Source organism: Panthera leo, chromosome E3 (genome assembly GCF_018350215.1).
Source record: "Panthera leo isolate Ple1 chromosome E3, P.leo_Ple1_pat1.1, whole genome shotgun sequence".
NCBI classification, from domain to species: domain Eukaryota; kingdom Metazoa; phylum Chordata; class Mammalia; order Carnivora; family Felidae; genus Panthera; species Panthera leo.
Genome location: NC_056694.1, coordinates 23,302,691 through 23,320,213, shown reverse-complemented (window position 1 = coordinate 23,320,213; position 17,523 = coordinate 23,302,691). Strand labels below are relative to the sequence as shown.

The following is a 17,523-nucleotide window of genomic DNA, read 5'->3' as shown; positions in this document are numbered from 1 at the left end:
GGGCGCATGCTTCATGGGTGTGAGACAGAGCGAGCCGCCTGGATATGAGTCAGCGCGCGGGGGGCCAAGGAGCTCCGCGAATAGTCACGGAATCTCACTCACGCCCTGCTTCTCCACCCATCCCCGTCTAGAGCGTGTGTCCCAGTCCCGCGCGTGTGTGCGCACACGGCACGATGTCTGATTCCAGGCTGTGTGTGTCTGGTGAGACGGGGGTGAGGGGCACAGGGGAGGGTCCGTGTTGGTGTTTCCACGCCCTTGTGGGGTGAGGGGGTGTGTCCTGGTCAGGGTACGTGTGTACCTGTGTATGTGCGTGCGTGCGTGTGTGTGTCAGTGTGGTGGGACCGTGCATCCGTGTAGAGTGCTTGGATCTGCGCCGGGGTCTGAGGCTGAATGTTGGCGCAACCTGGGCCGGGGTTCCCACCCCTGGGGGTGCTGGGGGCGTTCGGCCTCCTGGAGGAGTAAATGCCTCGCCATCCCAAGCCGGCCAGGGCTGCACAGGGAGCGGCCTGAACCGGGAGGGCCCGGGTGGCGCGTACCTGGGAGGGGCAGGAGAGTGGGGCGCAGGGGGCGGGCCAGGTCCCAGGGCGGGGCGCGAGCTCGGGGGACCCGCGCGGCTGACGTCAGGCGACTCCTTAAATAGAGCCGGCAGCGCGCGCGGCTCGGCATTTCTCGAGGAGCCGGAGCGCGGCCCGCGCCAGCGCCACCGTCCGGTCCGCCCGCCAGCCCGCGCGGCCGCGCCGCCGCCGAGCGTGGGGCGCCGCGCTCCGGGGACCAGGAATGGGGCTTCGGGCACTGGGCGCGCTCCGAAGCCGGCGCACGTGAGAGCCGAGGAGCGCCGCCCGGAGCCCCGTGGTCCGGGACGGGGAGATGTGGGACGCGCAGCCGCCTGTCCCCCGAGGAGCCGCCGTCCCCGGGATCCCCGGGCATGGTGCGCGCCCCGGCCGGCAGTGCCCGGAGAAGACGGCGCCCCCCACGCCCGACCCGCGGGGCCCGGGCAGCGCGGCGCCAGCCCTCTAGGCGGCCGCAGGGCCACGACAGCTCCGCCGCCGGCGCCCCCCGGAAACCATGACCCCCGGCGCGGGCCCATGGAGCCATGGCCTATAGGGTCCTGGGCCGCGCGGGGCCAGCTCAGCCGCGGAGGGCGCGCAGGCTGCTCTTCGCCTTCACGCTTTCGCTCTCCTGCACTTACCTGTGCTACAGTCTCCTGTGCTGCTGCGACGACCTGGGCCAGAGCCGCCTCCTTGGCGCGCCTCGCTGCCTGCGTGGCCCCGGCGCGGGCGGCCAGAAACTTCTCCCGAAGTCCCGCCCCTGCGATCCCCCGGGGCCCACGCCCAGCGCGCCCGGCGCTCCCAGCTCGCCCGCCGCTGCCGCTGCCGCTCCCGCCCCTCGTCTCCCGGCTGCCAACCACTCGGGCTCGGCCAGGCTAGGCACCAAGCGGCTGCCCCAAGCCCTCATCGTGGGCGTGAAGAAGGGGGGCACGCGGGCCGTGCTGGAGTTCATCCGCGTGCACCCGGACGTGCGGGCCTTGGGCACCGAGCCCCACTTCTTCGACAGGAACTACGGCCGCGGGCTGGACTGGTACAGGTAAGGAGGGGGCGCCCCGCTCCGCGCGCCGGGGCCCCAGTCGGGTCCATCCTTAGGGCCATCTCCAGCGTCTCCTCTCCCTCTAATCCGGCTCGTTGTGTGGTTCAAGCTGACACGTGGGGGGACTCTAGCAGGATTCACCAAGAACTTCCCGGGGATGGTGTAGACGGGCACGCGCTTTGTCGAACTGCAAAGGGTGGTTGTTTCTGGAGTCGCCGGAAGGGAAGGGGGATGTCTAGCCAAACCTCAGGGCGAGCTGGTGAGCTAGCTCCGTGTCCAGCCTTTGGGGTGGAGCGGGATGCCCGGGGAAGGGGCGGGCCGGGACACGTGCCGCTTCAGAACAAGGCCCTCTCCTGACCTTCGTTCATCTTTCCCGGCGTCTGAAGGACCCTGAGAAGGGAAAGTCAGAATAGGGCCCCCTTGCGGCAGGGCTCTGCGCTTGGATGAGGTCCCCGGTAGTTCAGGCACACGGAGAGGGCATCCCCTGATGAGTGGGGATGAGGTGGGGGGGGGTCCCTTCTGGAGGGTCATTTTTTACCCGGACTGAGACGCCCCCACCCTGCGCCCACCACACCCCGGTCGCTCTGACTCTGAATGAGTGGCCTTAGGGTAGTGGAAAGGAACTCTGGATTTGAGTCATGCTCTGTCACTTAGCTTGAGCAAATTCCTGAAATGCTTTGAGCCTCGATTTTTTCATCCATCCCAGTGGTCAGGAAAACAGCCTCGTCCTGGTGTGCCTCCTAAGGCCTTTCTAAAGTACCTTCAAAGTGTAAAAAAGACACCTGCGCTGGGTGGTGCTTCTAAACCCACAGCCAGGATGTGGAATTTGGGATACTGGTGGGCACCTCAGATAAGGGCTGGCCAGGGTCCTAGGGACAGCCAGTCATAGACTGTCTGCTCCACTACACTGGCAGGGCTGAGAGTCATCTAGGTTGGTGATGTCTGGGGATAGCCTGAAGCTTCTGGAAGGTGACAGCCTCTACTGTTCGGTGCCCGTCTGCCTCCCAATCCCTGAATGGTGCCGAGGTGTAGGACTGGCCCAAACGTGGGCCGAGTCAGGGCATCCCTGGGAGTGGTGTCAGGTATGGGTTCCCCGCAACACATGGATCACAGAATTCCCATCATTCATCTGACCCTTGAAGACCTTCTAGAAATGTCTGCATAGTATTGGAATTGGGGAGGAATAACATGGGCGCTGTTACAGGAACTAGAGCTAATTTTTAACAAATGTTTCTAAAAGTAAACCCTTTAGGAAGCAGCAGCCATAAGCATCCTGGACAAATGAAAACTTTGTTAGGGGAGCCAACTAGGCTCATACTGAGGGGCTCTGGATTTGCAAGGGGGCAACAGGGCCGATAGCCCTGGCCTGCAGTGGTCGTGGTTGTGGGGGCAGGGGATGGGACACACACCCCCCTTAGGAGGCAGACACACACTGTGACTCCAGTGGAGCCCAGCAGGGGATACCTGGCCTGTTGGTGACCCCTGGCACCATTATGTTGGCTTAATGGAATAGGGCAACACAGTATGGGAGGTCTGGTGCTTTCCAAACTGTGACCCACAGGCATCCCATTTGGGTGTTTGAGGTGTACAAGGACAGCGTCAGAGCCAGACCTCAGGGCGAGGGAGGCAAATTCATGGAGCAGCAGAGCCCTGTGTGGGTCAGCCATGGCCACACACTCATGCCCAGCAGGGTTTCCTCGATGGAAAATCTGAAGATCGTTACGAAACCCTTGGCCAGTACGAAGTGCCTTTTAAGTGCAAAATAGCAAAATTCTGAGCATCTGGCTTTTAGATATTGTGTCCTCCAGTAAACAATGACAACCCTGCACCCAATGTTTACACTCCCCTCTCCCTGGCCCATGGGCAAGCAACTTACCTCCGGCTTCCTTCCCAGAGCCCGTGTCATTCAGGGATGGCTGCCTTTTATTTTTAACCTTGGCATGTGTGATTCTAAGCCAGCTTAGCTGTGAACCTTAGAGATGGGAGCCGTGCCTTTTTTTTTTTTTTTTTTTATAGCACATTTGGATTCTGCTAAAATTCTCAACTGAGCCTTGGTAGGTTTTATTTAACATCAAGCACACTGACAGCTCTACTTCTCTCTCCCCTCCACCCGGCTTCCCAGGGTCTGAGTTACCCTCCCTTTCACCCTTTGTATTTCTGGGAAAGGTTAGCCTGGAGGTCTGCCCCATTCCCACTACACCCCCAGGGGAAGGCTGGGAGCCTACAGCTCAGGAAAGGGCTATGTGGTTTGTGCATCTGTCCTTTGCAGACCCACACCCTGGGAATCCAGGGTTTGGTTGTGGATTGCCATTTCTACGTAAGGTGATGCCGTCCCATTTGGATGCTGTTTGCATACTTTCCAGAACGTTTCTCTGAAAGTGCTTTATCCTTTATCATCGCTCAAGAGTTATGCATCAATTGCAGAAATGTCCAGGATTCCCGGGATCCTTTTAAAATCCACGTTCTCACTTTATTCCTGCATTCTGGGAGTTAGGACAGCAGGTGATATGATGCTCCTCTTTCTGCCTGTTGCCCTTGTCATTTCACACATGTGAAAACTGCAGCCCCCCAAAAGTCTGAAATGGGGTCACAAAGCAGGCTGATGAGCCAGAAGTCACTGGCATGTAGTAGCCCATGGAGCCACACATGCTCGTGTGTGTGTGGCTGTGTGTGTGCCTGCGCATTGCCAGCTAAGTGCTTTAACCACTGCTCTGCATAGCTTGCCGCTATGGAGCCGGTGACCCCTGGGTAGACATGGCCAGAGAGCCCTTGCACCCAGAGTGGCAGACCATATTTTCCAAAGGCGGAGTTCAGAGTGGCAGAGTTACAGGCCATGGATCACATTATAATCTGCCCACAGTTAAGCTCCTCGGGACAACTTCTGGGTCCCGAGGCCTCCATGTAGAGAGACAGGGGAAAAATCCAACTTCACTCTCAATGCAAAGGAGAGAGCCTTCTTCCTGTGGAGATAAGCCAGGAGGGGTCAAACAGTGCCTGAAGGCGGAGTGATACAGCCAGGGAGACCAGGAGGCAGAGTCTGTGTCCTCCTTGCCTCCAGCCTGAGCCCCTCTTGGGAACCAGCCTGGGAGAGCCCAGCCCTCTGCGGTGGGATCCCTCCCCTTAGAGGTTTCTGAGTTCCATCACCTGCATGTCTGGCCTGGCTCCCCTCTCCCAATTTCCTCCCCGAGGTGACAGCTGGGCCTATGGGGCGAGGCCGGCTGCATGCTTGGACAGGGGACAGGTAGGCAGAAATGACAGCAGGCTGATGAGGGAACCAGAGATGGTCTCCAGATGCCGTGCGGTTGGTTGAAAGACCGTGATCATCCTGTGTCTCGCCTTCCTCGTGGGATGGGGCCCGTAGCAGTCGTCACAGAAGGCTGTTGTGTGGGAAGGTGTCCCGGAAGAGTCTATGGCACATAAAGGTACGGCAGCCATGTTTCTGCTGTTGCTGCGGTGGCTGCAGTTCCTCACTACCAGTGCTTCTGGGATCACCGTCACACTAGTGTGAAAACTTGGTTTCTGCCCCTGCTGCTATTACCAGATTGGGCTGAGGAGTTAATTAGTTGCTAGAAAAGCAGTCCCAGGATAGACTAGGTAGGGTCCCGGTCTTAATTCTAGTGTCAGCTCTGCTTCAGTTTGCTTTCTTACTTTACAGTCTTCCTTCTCTCTCTCCTTTCCTTCCTTCCTTCCTTCCTTCCTTCCTTCCTTCCTTCCTTCCTTCCTTCCTTCCTTCCGCATTGGTAAAAAGTCACTTCACACGTCTGGGTGTCCATTTGCTCACCTTTAAAATGGAACTGATGGGGCGCCTGGGTGGCGCAGTCGGTTAAGCGTCCGACTTCAGCTCAGGTCACGATCTCGCGGTCCGTGAGCTCGAGCCCCGCGTCGGGCTCTGGGCTGACGGCTCAGAGCCTGGAGCCTGCTTCCGATTCTGTGTCTCCCTCTCTCTCTGCCCCTCCCCCGTTCATGCTCTGTCTCTCTCTATCTCAAAAAATAAATAAACGTTAAAAAAAAATTTTTTTTAAATGGGACTGATTTCTGACCCATTTAAAGTCTGACCTGCTTTCCAGTCTTGTGAAACTCAAGACGGACCATGTGAAAATCGAAGATTGTATTTGGGATGCTATGATTTAGCAAGGGTTGGGTGTAAGGCAGAACAGTCCAGGTGTTCATCTTTCGTAAAGCGATAAAAACTGTGTGTTGTCTGGTAGTTTTTAGGGTCTTAGAGGAAGCTGAGTTTTGTCCTAAGTGTTCTTGATTTCGCTAGTTTTCAGGGACGGCAGGGGGCTGAGGGTGGGGGGTGAGGAGGAAGCGGATCTTCTCTAAATGCACTGAAATGCCAACAAGAGCAGGTTAACACATGATAATTGACTCTGTGCTCAGGTGACAACATTATGATAGATAAGCCTGTTGGGTAAACTTTAGACTTCACAACTCGGGTTATTTGTTTGTTCAGCGTCCATGGTGTTGTTGGGATGGTGTAAGTCAGAGTAGACATTTGCCCCAGAGGTGACGGTCCGGGGAAGAAAGAGAATGAAAAGCAGAGAATAAGGTCTGTCACTGGTTCCAGGTCATTTCAATCGAGAAATCAAATTCTAACAGCAGAGCAAACAGAAGGTGAGGGGAGTGGTTAGTGCAGAAGACTCTGCCGCCTGCAACAAACTGAGCAGCACCTTCAGGTCATGGTCTCACGGCTTTGTGAGTTCGAGTCCCGCATCGGGCTGTGCGCTGGCAGGCGTGCAGACTGCTTGGGATTCTCTCTCTCTCCTTCTCTCTCTGTCCCTCCCCAGCTAGTGCTGTCTCTGTGAAAATCAATAAATAAACATATAAAAAGGAACCCTAAGCAATACCTGACACGGACCGTTCCACACTTGTCAGGTGTGCGCAGATGTATGCACTTGCACACTCCACAGACGTGCCCTTGCACGCACAATTGCAGTGTCTGTGCAGACACATGTCTTCAAAGGAGTTTTCCTGCCTCGGTCCAGGAGGATGTCATATGCGCTGGTTAAATGAAACCCTTGAGTCCATAAATCCAGCGTCCATGGTGTGCTGGCTGTCAGCCTTGCAGCACACTGGAGATGTAATAGTTAGTTCTAGCGCGCCTACAGTTGTCAGGCACCAAGGAACATTCGGGATGGGCAGGCAGAACCGTCATTGCTCAAAGACAGGTTTTGAAGAGCTGGCTTCGCTTGCCCCTGGAGCTTACAGGGACGGTGGGAGAGCTCGCCCTGGAGCGGGCTGTCCCCACGGTCTCTGGTATGTGGCTATTTAGGGGGGAAGAGACTCTAACAGCCCTGGTGCTTTCCAGCTGTCACACATTGTTAAGCCTGCTTTGGGGTTTTTAGTTTTTACTTATTTATTTTGAGAGCACGAGAGATAGAGCACAAGTGGGGAAGGGGTAGAGAGAGAGGATCCCAAGTAGGCTCCGCGCTGTCTGCATAGAGCCCGATGCAGGGCTCGATCCCACGATGTGAGATCATGATCTGAGCCAAAATCAAGAATTGGATGCTCAACTGACTGAGCACTGACTCAGGCGCCCCTGTTAAGGCTGACTGAGCCCCTGTTGGATGGCCTGACTGAGCCACTCAGGCGCCCCGTTAAGGCTGTTTGGGATGCGAAAATGTGAAAATACCATTTATCAAAGGTTGTAAGGGCACACTTTCCCCCCACATTTTAACATCTCTGAATGAGGATATTTGACGATTGATGGGGTCTTAGATTCAATGAGGTATCATGTTTCCATGTTCGATGGAAACTCTTTCCCCCAGAGGTGCCTTCTGCCGTGGGGACCCACTAGACCTTCTGAAGAGCCTGAGACTAGGTGGCAAATGCCGGATCCTGGAGGGAGCCCCAGATTGCTGTTTCCAAGCCGTCAGGGGCCTCTTCTGATTGGCCAAGGAGCCGCATCCATCTTGGATCTATGTTACCCATGCCATCTCCCTGAAAGCACCCATCCCAAAGTGAGAGAAAGTGCGGACTGATTCCCACAGGGAGTCAATAAGATGATGTGGTGGGCACGTTCTTCGTGGGCTGCTGGACCACCCAGATATTTGGAGGCACGTCCTGTGAGTCCCTAACAGGCTCAGGGCAAAGGCAGTGTCCCACAGGTGCAATTACCTGCATGCCTGCTAATGTTCCGTGCATCTGGCGTGCAGGGTTATAGGACAACTTCTTTCTCTTTGGTCAGACCTCCATGAATCAGCCCTGAATGACTGAGTGACGGAGGGGGCGGGGCAGGGGTGGAAGCACACAGCTCCCCATTGATCAGGGTCCCCCGGAGGAGGACTCGGAGGGGAGGCCGTCTATGCGCAGAGGGCTGGGCAGCAGGGGGAGCGGGTAGACAAGCCCACAGCCTGTGAGTCAGGCCGGAAGGGCTGAAAGGTCACAGCTGGTCTAAACCTACGGGACTCAACGTCTCCTCCAGAGCTAACCCCGGGCGGGTTAATCCATTTATTTGTCAAACGCCTACCATTTGCCAGGCTCAGTGCCAGGCTGCTGTAGGCCAGCTCTTGCTGCCACTTTGTTCTCCTAATGGGCTGCAGCGCTTTGTAGTCCATGGGCAGCTTGACGAGGTGGGTAAAAGCCACCAGTGAGTGGAAATAACTTAGCATTTCAGAGGTAATTGCTGCCTGTCAGGCTACGCAGCTGGCCTGTTGGCTCAGTCCTGCATTCATGGGGGGGGCTTTCTCAGCAGGATAACAGCAGAGGGAGAGGGGCGAGGGGTCATTCCCGAGCAGGTTCTTCAAGGCGCGTGGGCCAATGGTACTGGTTGGGTTATCTGGGGCTTGAGCATCACGTGGTCTCCTGGGTGCAAGTCCCCTGGGGGAGTGTCCTCCCGAGCTTTGGAATCAGAGGCTCTGCGCCCATGGCCACCAGCTCCCATGAGTGTCCGCTCGGGGTGGAGGCCGGGGACCCCTCCTTGCCACTTCTGAGGGGTAGCATCGCTCCCTCATTCTCTGAGGGTGGCGATTTCCAGGCTCCAGGCATTCTCGAACCCCCTTCGTGACATTTGCCAAATTGTGGCACGGCCTCTGCTCTTATTTTCTTAATATTTTGTTTAAGTTTCCACACTTAAAAGATTATAATTTTTTCATAAAGAGCCGGGCTTATTTTTTTTTCTCCAGTGCATATATTTTGGAATAGAGAATATGTTCACATAATGCAAACTTGAAAAGTGATCAAGGCTGTCCCATGAAAAGTATTCCCCTCTTTCTCACCCCTGTTTGTGTGCCGTGTGGTAACCCTTCCCAGGGTTACCACAGGCATCCACTGTTGTGTGTCCTAGATGTGTGCTGCTCATTTGTCCGCCTAATGCACAATATGCAAATAGAGTGGGAACACACATATTTTCTTAAAACGACTTCATTTGAAAACTGCCCTATGTGGAAAACCAGCCCCACTTTGCCATCATTAGAAAGGAATCGTAAAAATACATAGACTGCAAACAAAAGAGTGCAATTGAAGTTTTGCTTCCTAAGGTGGCTGGACCATTCCAATCCTGCAGCCTAATCAGTCTTTGTTTAAAAGTGGGTACTGGAGGGGCGCCTGGGTGGCTCAGTCGGTTAAGTGTCTGACTTCGGCTCAGGTCATGATCTCGCAGTCTATGAGTTCAAGCCCCGCATGGGGCTCTGTGCTGACAGCTCAGAGCGTGGAGCCTGCTTCAGATTCTGTGTCCCTCTCTCGCTCTGCCGCTCACCTGCTGCTGCTCTGTCTCTCTCTCTCAAGAATAAATAAGACATTAAAAAAAATTAAGTTTAAAAGAGTACTGGAGATACCACTAAGAACAGCTAGAGAGGGGCGCCTGGGTGGCTCAGCCGGTTAAGTGTCTGACTTCGGCTCAGGTCATGATCTCACACTCCGTGAGTTTGAGCCCTGCGTCGGGCTCTGTGTTGACAGCTCAGAGCCTGGAGCCCGCTTCAGATTCTGTGTCTCCCCATCTCTCTGCCCCTCCCCTGCTCATGCTCTGTCTCTGTCTCAAAAATAAATAAAAACGTTAAAAAAAAAAAAAAAAGAACAGCTAGAGAAATATTAATTGCAGCATGAGACTTTTCTTTCTCCTCGATGTAGGAGAGAGGATAGAAGAAATGGAAACGAAATGGAAAAGACACAGATTTTCTCACTGTGAGAAATATTCAGTGATATTTAATAAATAATTAATAACTACCCAGTGATCTTGGGTAGGTCGGTGGAGTACCCCCAGATTATGGAGATGGGCCACACATCCGACATCTGGGGAAACCCTGCTAGAATTTGCAGAAAATCCACCTTAAGTAAATCCTGAGAGGTTTCTAGCTTTCAGATTGCTTTGATGTGTTAATGATTGGAAGAGACAAGCCAATGGAAGACTCAGGACAAACAAGAGGCTTCAGAGAACTATTTCAACAAGCAATATTTACAAGGGAGTCTAGACTTCAGGAGAACAGCGTTCCCAGAATAAAAGGTGTAGCAGGTATTTAAAGGACCCCCCCGCCAAAGTTGCCATTGGTTTCTTCATTATTCCCATGGGTGGAAAAATGATCAGATCTACATAGGTCATTGCATCCATATCTGCAGGCGTCAGTGTTGCAAAAATAAGATGTCAAGTTGTTTCCACTAGAGACTCAGCAATCTATGGCAGTTTATGGGAATGGGTCTCAAGCCTTTTTTTTTTTTTAAATTTTGATGCTCATGCAAGACAGGGTGTCTTTTTAAAATTTCAGGATGCAAATCTACTCTGTGATGCATGACGTGAGGCTTCAACCTAGGGCAAGGTGTCACTTTTGCTTTCTCAGCTCCGTAGAGGGAGCTCCACAGGGGAAAATTGTCCCTGGGACTTATTGTCCCTGGATGTAACAATACCCAGCAGCAGCCGTTTAGAGGGTGTCTGTGACAGCGGGGCACCCTGAGCTTGCCTTCAGTTGGGTCGATAGCCATCAGTGCTGATGAAGAGGCACCTTCCTGCAAACTCAGGGCACGTCCTGGTCTCGGCGCTCATGGCTGGGCGAAGGAGACCCGCACCCACCCTGAGGCTGGGGAGAGGTGAGCAGGGCATTGCCGCGATGGCTCTTGGGAGAGTGGGGCTCCTTGTGGGGTGAGGGGGAGGGATGGACAGACGCATCTTATTGGAAGGAGGAGGACAGCCCAGATTCAAAAGGCATGGGCGAGATGACCTCAAAATGGGGGTAAGGAGGCAGAAAGCACCAGGGCAGGCAGCTTCAGTGCAGTGATTAAAAGCTTGGCTCTGGGAGGCGCCCAGGGGGCTCAGTGGGTTAAGCGTCTTCAGCTCGGGTCATGATCTCGCGGTCCATGAGTTCTAGCCCTGCACCGGGCCCTGTGCTGACAGCTCAGAGCCTGGAGACCGCTTCAGATTCTGTGTCTCCCTCTCTCTGCCCCTCCCCACTCGCTCTCTCAAAATTAAATAAACATTAAAAAAAAAAAAAAAAGGAAAAAAAGCTTGGCTCTGGAATCAGAATGAATGGGTTGGAATCTCCTCACTTGCACCACCTGCCAGGTTTGTGTCCAGCAGCCAGCGGCTTCTCTGTGTCTCAGTTCCATTGGCACACTGGGACGAGCCCTGTGCCTTAACCCCACAAGCTTGCCTTGAGGATCGAATGACTGATAACATGCACAAGTACTCAGATTTCTGGCATGTGGAAGGTGTCCAACAAGTGTTACCTGTCATTATTAGTTATTAATTCTTTTTCATCATATCTGTATGGAACCGGGTGCTGAGGGCCTAGAGGTAAATAGGACACAGGTCTTGTCACGGGGCTGTTCACAGTGTGATCCGATTTTGAGATGCTCATGGAAAATCAGATGCTGAGAGGTACCATAATAGACATCCAGGCAGAGCTCTAGCAGTACAGAAAGGAAATGAGATCCACTTGGGAGAATTTTGGAAGGCTTCCTGGAGGAGGCAATATGTTATTGGGGTCTCAGTGGGCAGAGAGGATTTTCAAAGGGATGGCCGAAGGAATGTTGTTTCTGAATCCATTCATTCCACGACTGCACTTCTGATCTCAGTCCCACACACCTTTATTGGCCGTCTACTATATGCCAGCTGCTCTGCCGAGCCCTGGAAAAGTGCAGACGAGAAGTAGGATCCCCTTTAAAGAGCTGAAGGGCACACACGTCCAGTAGCAAGACTTGCAGACACAGAGAGAGAGGGTGCTCCCAGCACTGTGGGATCACGGAGGAGGGGGCCTCACGCAGCGTGGGTTAGAGAGACATTTGGGGGAGCCGATGCCTAAGCTGTAGGGTGTTGGCATTTGCTGTATCCTAGATCTGGCTGCTTCTCACCATGCAGGTTCCAGCTCAAATGTCACCTACTCAAAGACATCTGTTTCAGACGCTGGCTACATCCTGAAGGTACATTTGCAGAATTTGCTGAGGGATTTCGCGGTGGCAAGGTGTGAGGGTGGGAAGTCAACAGGGTGGTGCTGCTGCTCCTATTGACGACACCCACTAAGGGCTTGCTCTCTTTCAGGCCCTGACAAGTGACATGCTGGGGTTTGACCCTAACATGCTTCCTAGTACAGCCCCTGGCTTGACTGACCACACGTCTATCTGCAGGTGTCCTTGAACTGTCCAAAGACCGGAAAGTCATGTTCTGCTGTAGTGAGGTGGGGGATGGCACAGTCCTTCTCCCTCTCTCTGCGGGTCCTTGAGGCCCTTTTGACGCCTGCAGCGTTCTTAAGTAACCGCTTGAGATCCTTTGAAGGTTGAATTAGCTTTGCTCCAACCCAGAAAAGGTATGCGTGTCACCCAGTTTGTCACTCTCATTCCAGCCTCATCAACGTACACGGCAAGGCAGTTGCCTCGATGGCATTGCTAGATCTAGGGGACTTACGTGTGTGGGGGCCCATCACATCGAACCGAACACCGTAACACCTGCCCGCAGGGTAATCGGGATCTGAATCTCTCCGACTTCCCCAAAGCTGCCGGAGCGTGGGGAGACGTGCTCTGCACTGGCAGCCTCTTTGCAAGTGTTTCTGCTTTGATGGTTTTAATGAAGATATGAAATCACCTAACGGCTTTCATTTTGCTCAAGCGAGATGGCTTAAAGCGGAGCCAGCATTTCCCAGGATCAATCCCCATTTTCAGAAGTGGTTGGTTAAACTCTCTGCAGTTTATGGCCACTTCTGGCTGAAGCAGTGGGGGATCTGAATTATTAATTCCGTGAAAAATGAGTTAAGTCACTGCAAAGCTCTGTGGTGGCAAAATCCCTACTGTAGGCCCCTGTTCTGGTATTTTCTGTAGCATAGACCTCTCCATTAACCAGAAATCCTTGGGCAACTTGTCCATATCGCTGTCTGTCTGTCATTTCTCCGGGAGGGGAAGGGCTTGACTGAATTCGGTTGTTCTTTCCTGCCGAGGATGAAGAAGCGGGGATGGGCACAAATGGCTCTAGGAGGTACTTAATTCAAAGCCATTTTCACAGGCACTCGAATTTGGACATTGTTCAAATGACGAGTGTGCCAGCAAGGTCGTCTCCCAGACATGAACCCTTGAGCACCTCTACCCGATCCGGGTGGCTGATGGCCGGGAAGTGTGTGAAAGCATGGTGAGCTCAGAGCTGGTCTGAATATGGCCCTATGAACAGGAACAGTGACCGAGCTGCCCAGACCTTGTATCTTACGGAGGAGCTGGTTGGGATAGTGGTGGCGTCCCAAACTCAGCATCCTCCAGGGACTCTGTAGGCACACGCGTGAGTGAATGAAGTTGGCTGTGGGGCAGTAAAGAAAGAGAAGGGGCAATAAGGGCAAGTCCCAGTTAGAGAGGGCGCTTGTCCCATTTGGAGGGGACAACCACTCGTTAATCCCAACAGATTTTTTTTTTTTTTTTGCCATCTCCGTATTGCCAGATCTTCTAGGTTTTCCCTTTTTTAGAACAAAGCTTGAAATATGGCACTTTTTAAAAAAAGCGAATCTCAATTTATAATTGTGACTTACTGATTCACAACTTCTATAGAACAGCTGTGGACCAAACTGAACATGTCTGTGGGCTGGATATTACCTGTAACTGTCCTATCTTGACTTTGATGGGCTGGGTCGTGGAAACAGGCACTACTGCTTTTCCAGTCTTGCCTCTGGCACATATTAGCTGAGGGGTAAGTTGCCGCCTTCCTAAGCTTTGCTTCCTCCTATGCAAGATGTGGCTGTTGTGTGTGTTCGTCCTTCCCGGATTGTTGTAGTGATTCCATGTTGTAAGTACGCATTAGATTTTATTAGTCTTGTGATCCCCCTTCCTGGATTCTGCCTGGAGGAGGTAAGCTGATGGGCATGCCTGGAAGACAAGAGGCCTAACATGGACCTTTGTCAAGGTGAGGAAAGCTGGGGTCTTATCAGTTGGACCAAGAGGGAGGAGAAGAATCTAGAACCAGGATGACCCATGGTTGGAGAAACCCATGTGCTTCTAGAACTGGCCCCCAGGGAGGGAGCCCGCAATCCCCAGCACTCGTTGTCAACCGAGTCCCTGGAGGATGTTGAGTTTGTGACACCATCCCTGTCCCAGTCCGCTCTGTGCAGCTGGGTCACTGCCCCCCAGCGCACAGTGCCATTTACAACAGTTTGGGGCTCTCCGTCCTTCTGCGCGCTTCTTCTGGCTTTCGTGACTGGATGGGGTAGGGAAGCTCAGAGGTCCGTGCTCTGGAGATGACCTTGCTTGCACAGAAGGTGACTGCCTCTCTGATTCGGTGGTGTGGTGTAGACAGAAGTCCAACCGGGAGAGTGAATCTTGCTAATAGGGAGAGGCTAAGGGATGGCCAGGGGTGGAGATGAAGAATTTTTGTTCAGCCTTGATCAGTAGTTGGCACCTTCAGAACAACAGACGAACACGGGGATGGGGGTGCAGAGGAGCCTGGGGCCAGAGATCATGATGGAGCCCAGAAGGCAGCCACCCCTCAGGAGAACCAGGTGTGTCAGAACCGGGCACAACTCCCTTTAAAGCCAAGCAAAGCCTTGATGAGAAGGGACATCCATTGGGATGGGTGTACGGTCAGTACTGAGAGCCCGGAGGCATGAGCTGGAGGTGGGAGAGCGGGCTTTGTCATGCCCGTGGGGCAATCCTGTCCACGAGTCTCCTCAGCCATCGGGTCCTCAGAGCTCTATCTGAAATCTGACCACACATCTCCTCCCAACCTTCAGGCATTTGGGTACCATCTTCACGGTTTATTTTTGGATGTGTCTACAGATATTTTAATTTACTTCACATGACCTTAAAGTCCACTCATAACTTGTGCTTTAACATATTTACTGAAACGTGAAACTTCCTATCACCAGCCGACATGAGAATCCCTACTTGCCTGGCACAGAAAATTGTCATAAACACAAATGTGGTAAAAACCAAACAACACAATTCAGTTCCAGCCCAGACGGTTGCCTGTGCCACGAACGGCCTTAGGCACACGGCATCAGGCAGCCTCCCGCTTTCTGAGGATGAGAGAGAGGAAGAAGCCCCTTAGAGAGGTGTTAACAACATTTTAGCACCTAACCAAGACTCTCTCCCTGGTGTAATCAGAAGATTTGAATAGAAAGGAAAAGGAAAGATCATTATTTTCTAATGAAGTGATTAGGTGGCATTTCAAGTCGTGTCCGTGGGCCGCCTACATCTTTCTCTTTCAGCTGGTGGTACATATTGCACACATTGGGACATGCTGGCCGACCCACTTAGATCCCTCTTGCTTTGATGGCGCTGTATTATTTTATCATACTTGCTTGTCATGGTCCATCAACAGCTTGGGAGGGACTGGCTGACATTACGAAGTCTGGGTGGTTTAAAAAGCTGTGATTCCAATTTTAATTGCAAATTGATGGGGCATCATGGGAAAAGCGAATGGAGACGTGAAGAACTGGAGGAAAAGATTCAGCTCTGCAGTATTTTTAGATTTTTTGTCCCCCCCTCCCCACCTCCCCGGATGGGTTTTGTATAATTTTATCTGGACTCTAGGTTTGGTAAGTTCCAATACCTTCTTCCTACCGCATTACCCGAGGGCTAACCCAAACTTTCCTTACAATTCCAGTTAAAACGACCTATGTAAAACCTTTATCTGTGGTTCCTTTAAAAAACTGTGATTTGGATGAATGTCAAAGGCATTATGCCCAGCGAAAGAAAGGTTAGGTACTGTATGATTCCATTTATATGACACTCTCAAACAGACAAAACTGCAGTGATAGAGAACAAATCAGTAGTTGCCAGGGTTTAGGGCAGGGGGAGGGTTTGATTATAAAGAAGCAGATAAGGGGATTTTTTTTGGGGGGTGGGGGTGTGTGATGGGACTGTTCTGTATCCTGATCGTGGCGGTAGTCACGTGAATCTATACACATGTTAAAATTCGTAGAGCCGAACACCAGTAAAAAGTCTGTTTAACTGTGTAATACTTTTCAAAGATAAAGCAAAACTTTATTTAAAAAAAAAAAAACACCCGGGATTGTAGAGCTCCACCGCTGATGGGCATCCTGTACGCCAAATCCCGGTTACCAGAAAGCAATCCTGTTCCCACGGGTTTGGAGTTCACCGGCCTCCTTCACTTCCATCCTGACTATGACTGAAGGGATGTGGGTGGCCTTTCAAGTCCTACCCATCCCAGCACCATCCCCCCACCCCCATCATCCCCAAATGGTGCTAGGATCTGAAGCCAAGGTTGGGAAGCATCCGTTGAGGTCTGGGGCCACCGTGGCCAACACAGACGTCCAGCCAGGCTTTGCCCTGAGGGTCTGAGGTCAGGACTGTGGCAAGCGGCAGTGGGAAGTGCGTCTCATAATCTGAGTGCCTGCTGGTGGATAGCAGACCTGGCTGGGGTCCCAGGGACAGTTGGGGGGGGATGCAGCATGGGGAAAAATGGGTCACAAACCCCAATTGGAAGAAGAATCCGAGGATTCCCCCTCAAACAAAACAATTTACAAGGTACTGACAGCATGTCTGACCTCCTGACTACCAGACAACCTAAGGACTGAGCTAGAAGCTTCCCCTTGCTCACCTTACCCTCCACCCCAGCCAAGCCAGCAGGGACAAAAAGCTCTCAAAGCCACCCTCTTGAGCCAGAGCGTCTCTGGATCTGGCTGGGAAAGAGCACCCTGGACTGGATGTGCCCACATTTCTCTCTTTCCGGTAGTTGATAAAGAACCCATGCTTCCCAGAGCCCCACACTGCTAAAGGTGGTCACCCGGTCGTGTTTTCTTTTCCCATGGCGTCTGAAATTGGACACAGAGACCGTGCATACAACAGAGAGCAGCCATGAAAGCCACAAGGCTCCCCCCATCCTTCCCCAAACCCCACTTTCTGCTGGGCTTGGTTTGAATGGGTTTCTTTTCCTTAAGTGACTAAGACGCTACTTGGGTGGCTATACTGAAGCTACCTGGGCTGGAGCGAAAAAGTGTGAGCATTGCCAGCCTGTGGGTGGTAATTGAATTCATGGAAGTGGCTGCAATAACTCAGGAGCCGGAATAGCTAGAGAAGGAGGTCACAGGTGGGGCGTGACCAGGAAGTAAATGAACACAGTGATGGGGAGGGCGGAGTGGGGAGGGATTGTGCATAAACCACAGTGGAGCCCAGGGCATGCGCACGGCACGTTCGAGGTACCCACCCCTCCAGCATCCCTCACTCGGTGCCAGCCCCTGAGGGAAACGTAGCTTTACATTTCTTGACTTTACCACTTTCCCATGGCTACTGGTCTATTTGGGCTCTTCCACACTCAGCTTTGGTAAATCCTATTAGCCTATTTAAAAAATGATGATGATACTGCCTATGAAGATGTCTGACCTCTGTTACAGTCATCAATGTCCCCAGCATACAAATCCTTGCACTTTTCTGATGATAAGCCATCTATAAAGTAAGGAAGTAAGAAAACACGCAAATAAAGATACAGCCACATGGTGGAATTCAACATAGCAGATAAAGAAAAATACATGCCCGTACAGGAAGTTGTCAAGATGTGCTGTTCAAGTACAAAAAGGAGCAAGG

General features: G+C 52.7%; 1 protein-coding gene across 1 annotated transcript in view; it reads left to right on the top strand.

Moving 5' to 3' along the window:
* Positions 1–1,093: 1,093 nt before the first annotated feature.
* Positions 1,094–17,523, top strand: part of HS3ST2 (heparan sulfate-glucosamine 3-sulfotransferase 2) — a 92,120-nt gene continuing 75,690 nt past the window's right edge. Inside the window, exon 1 of the mRNA XM_042921717.1 lies at positions 1,094–1,584. Coding sequence (XP_042777651.1) covers positions 1,094–1,584 — 491 coding nt within the window. The remainder of the gene's footprint in view (positions 1,585–17,523) is intronic.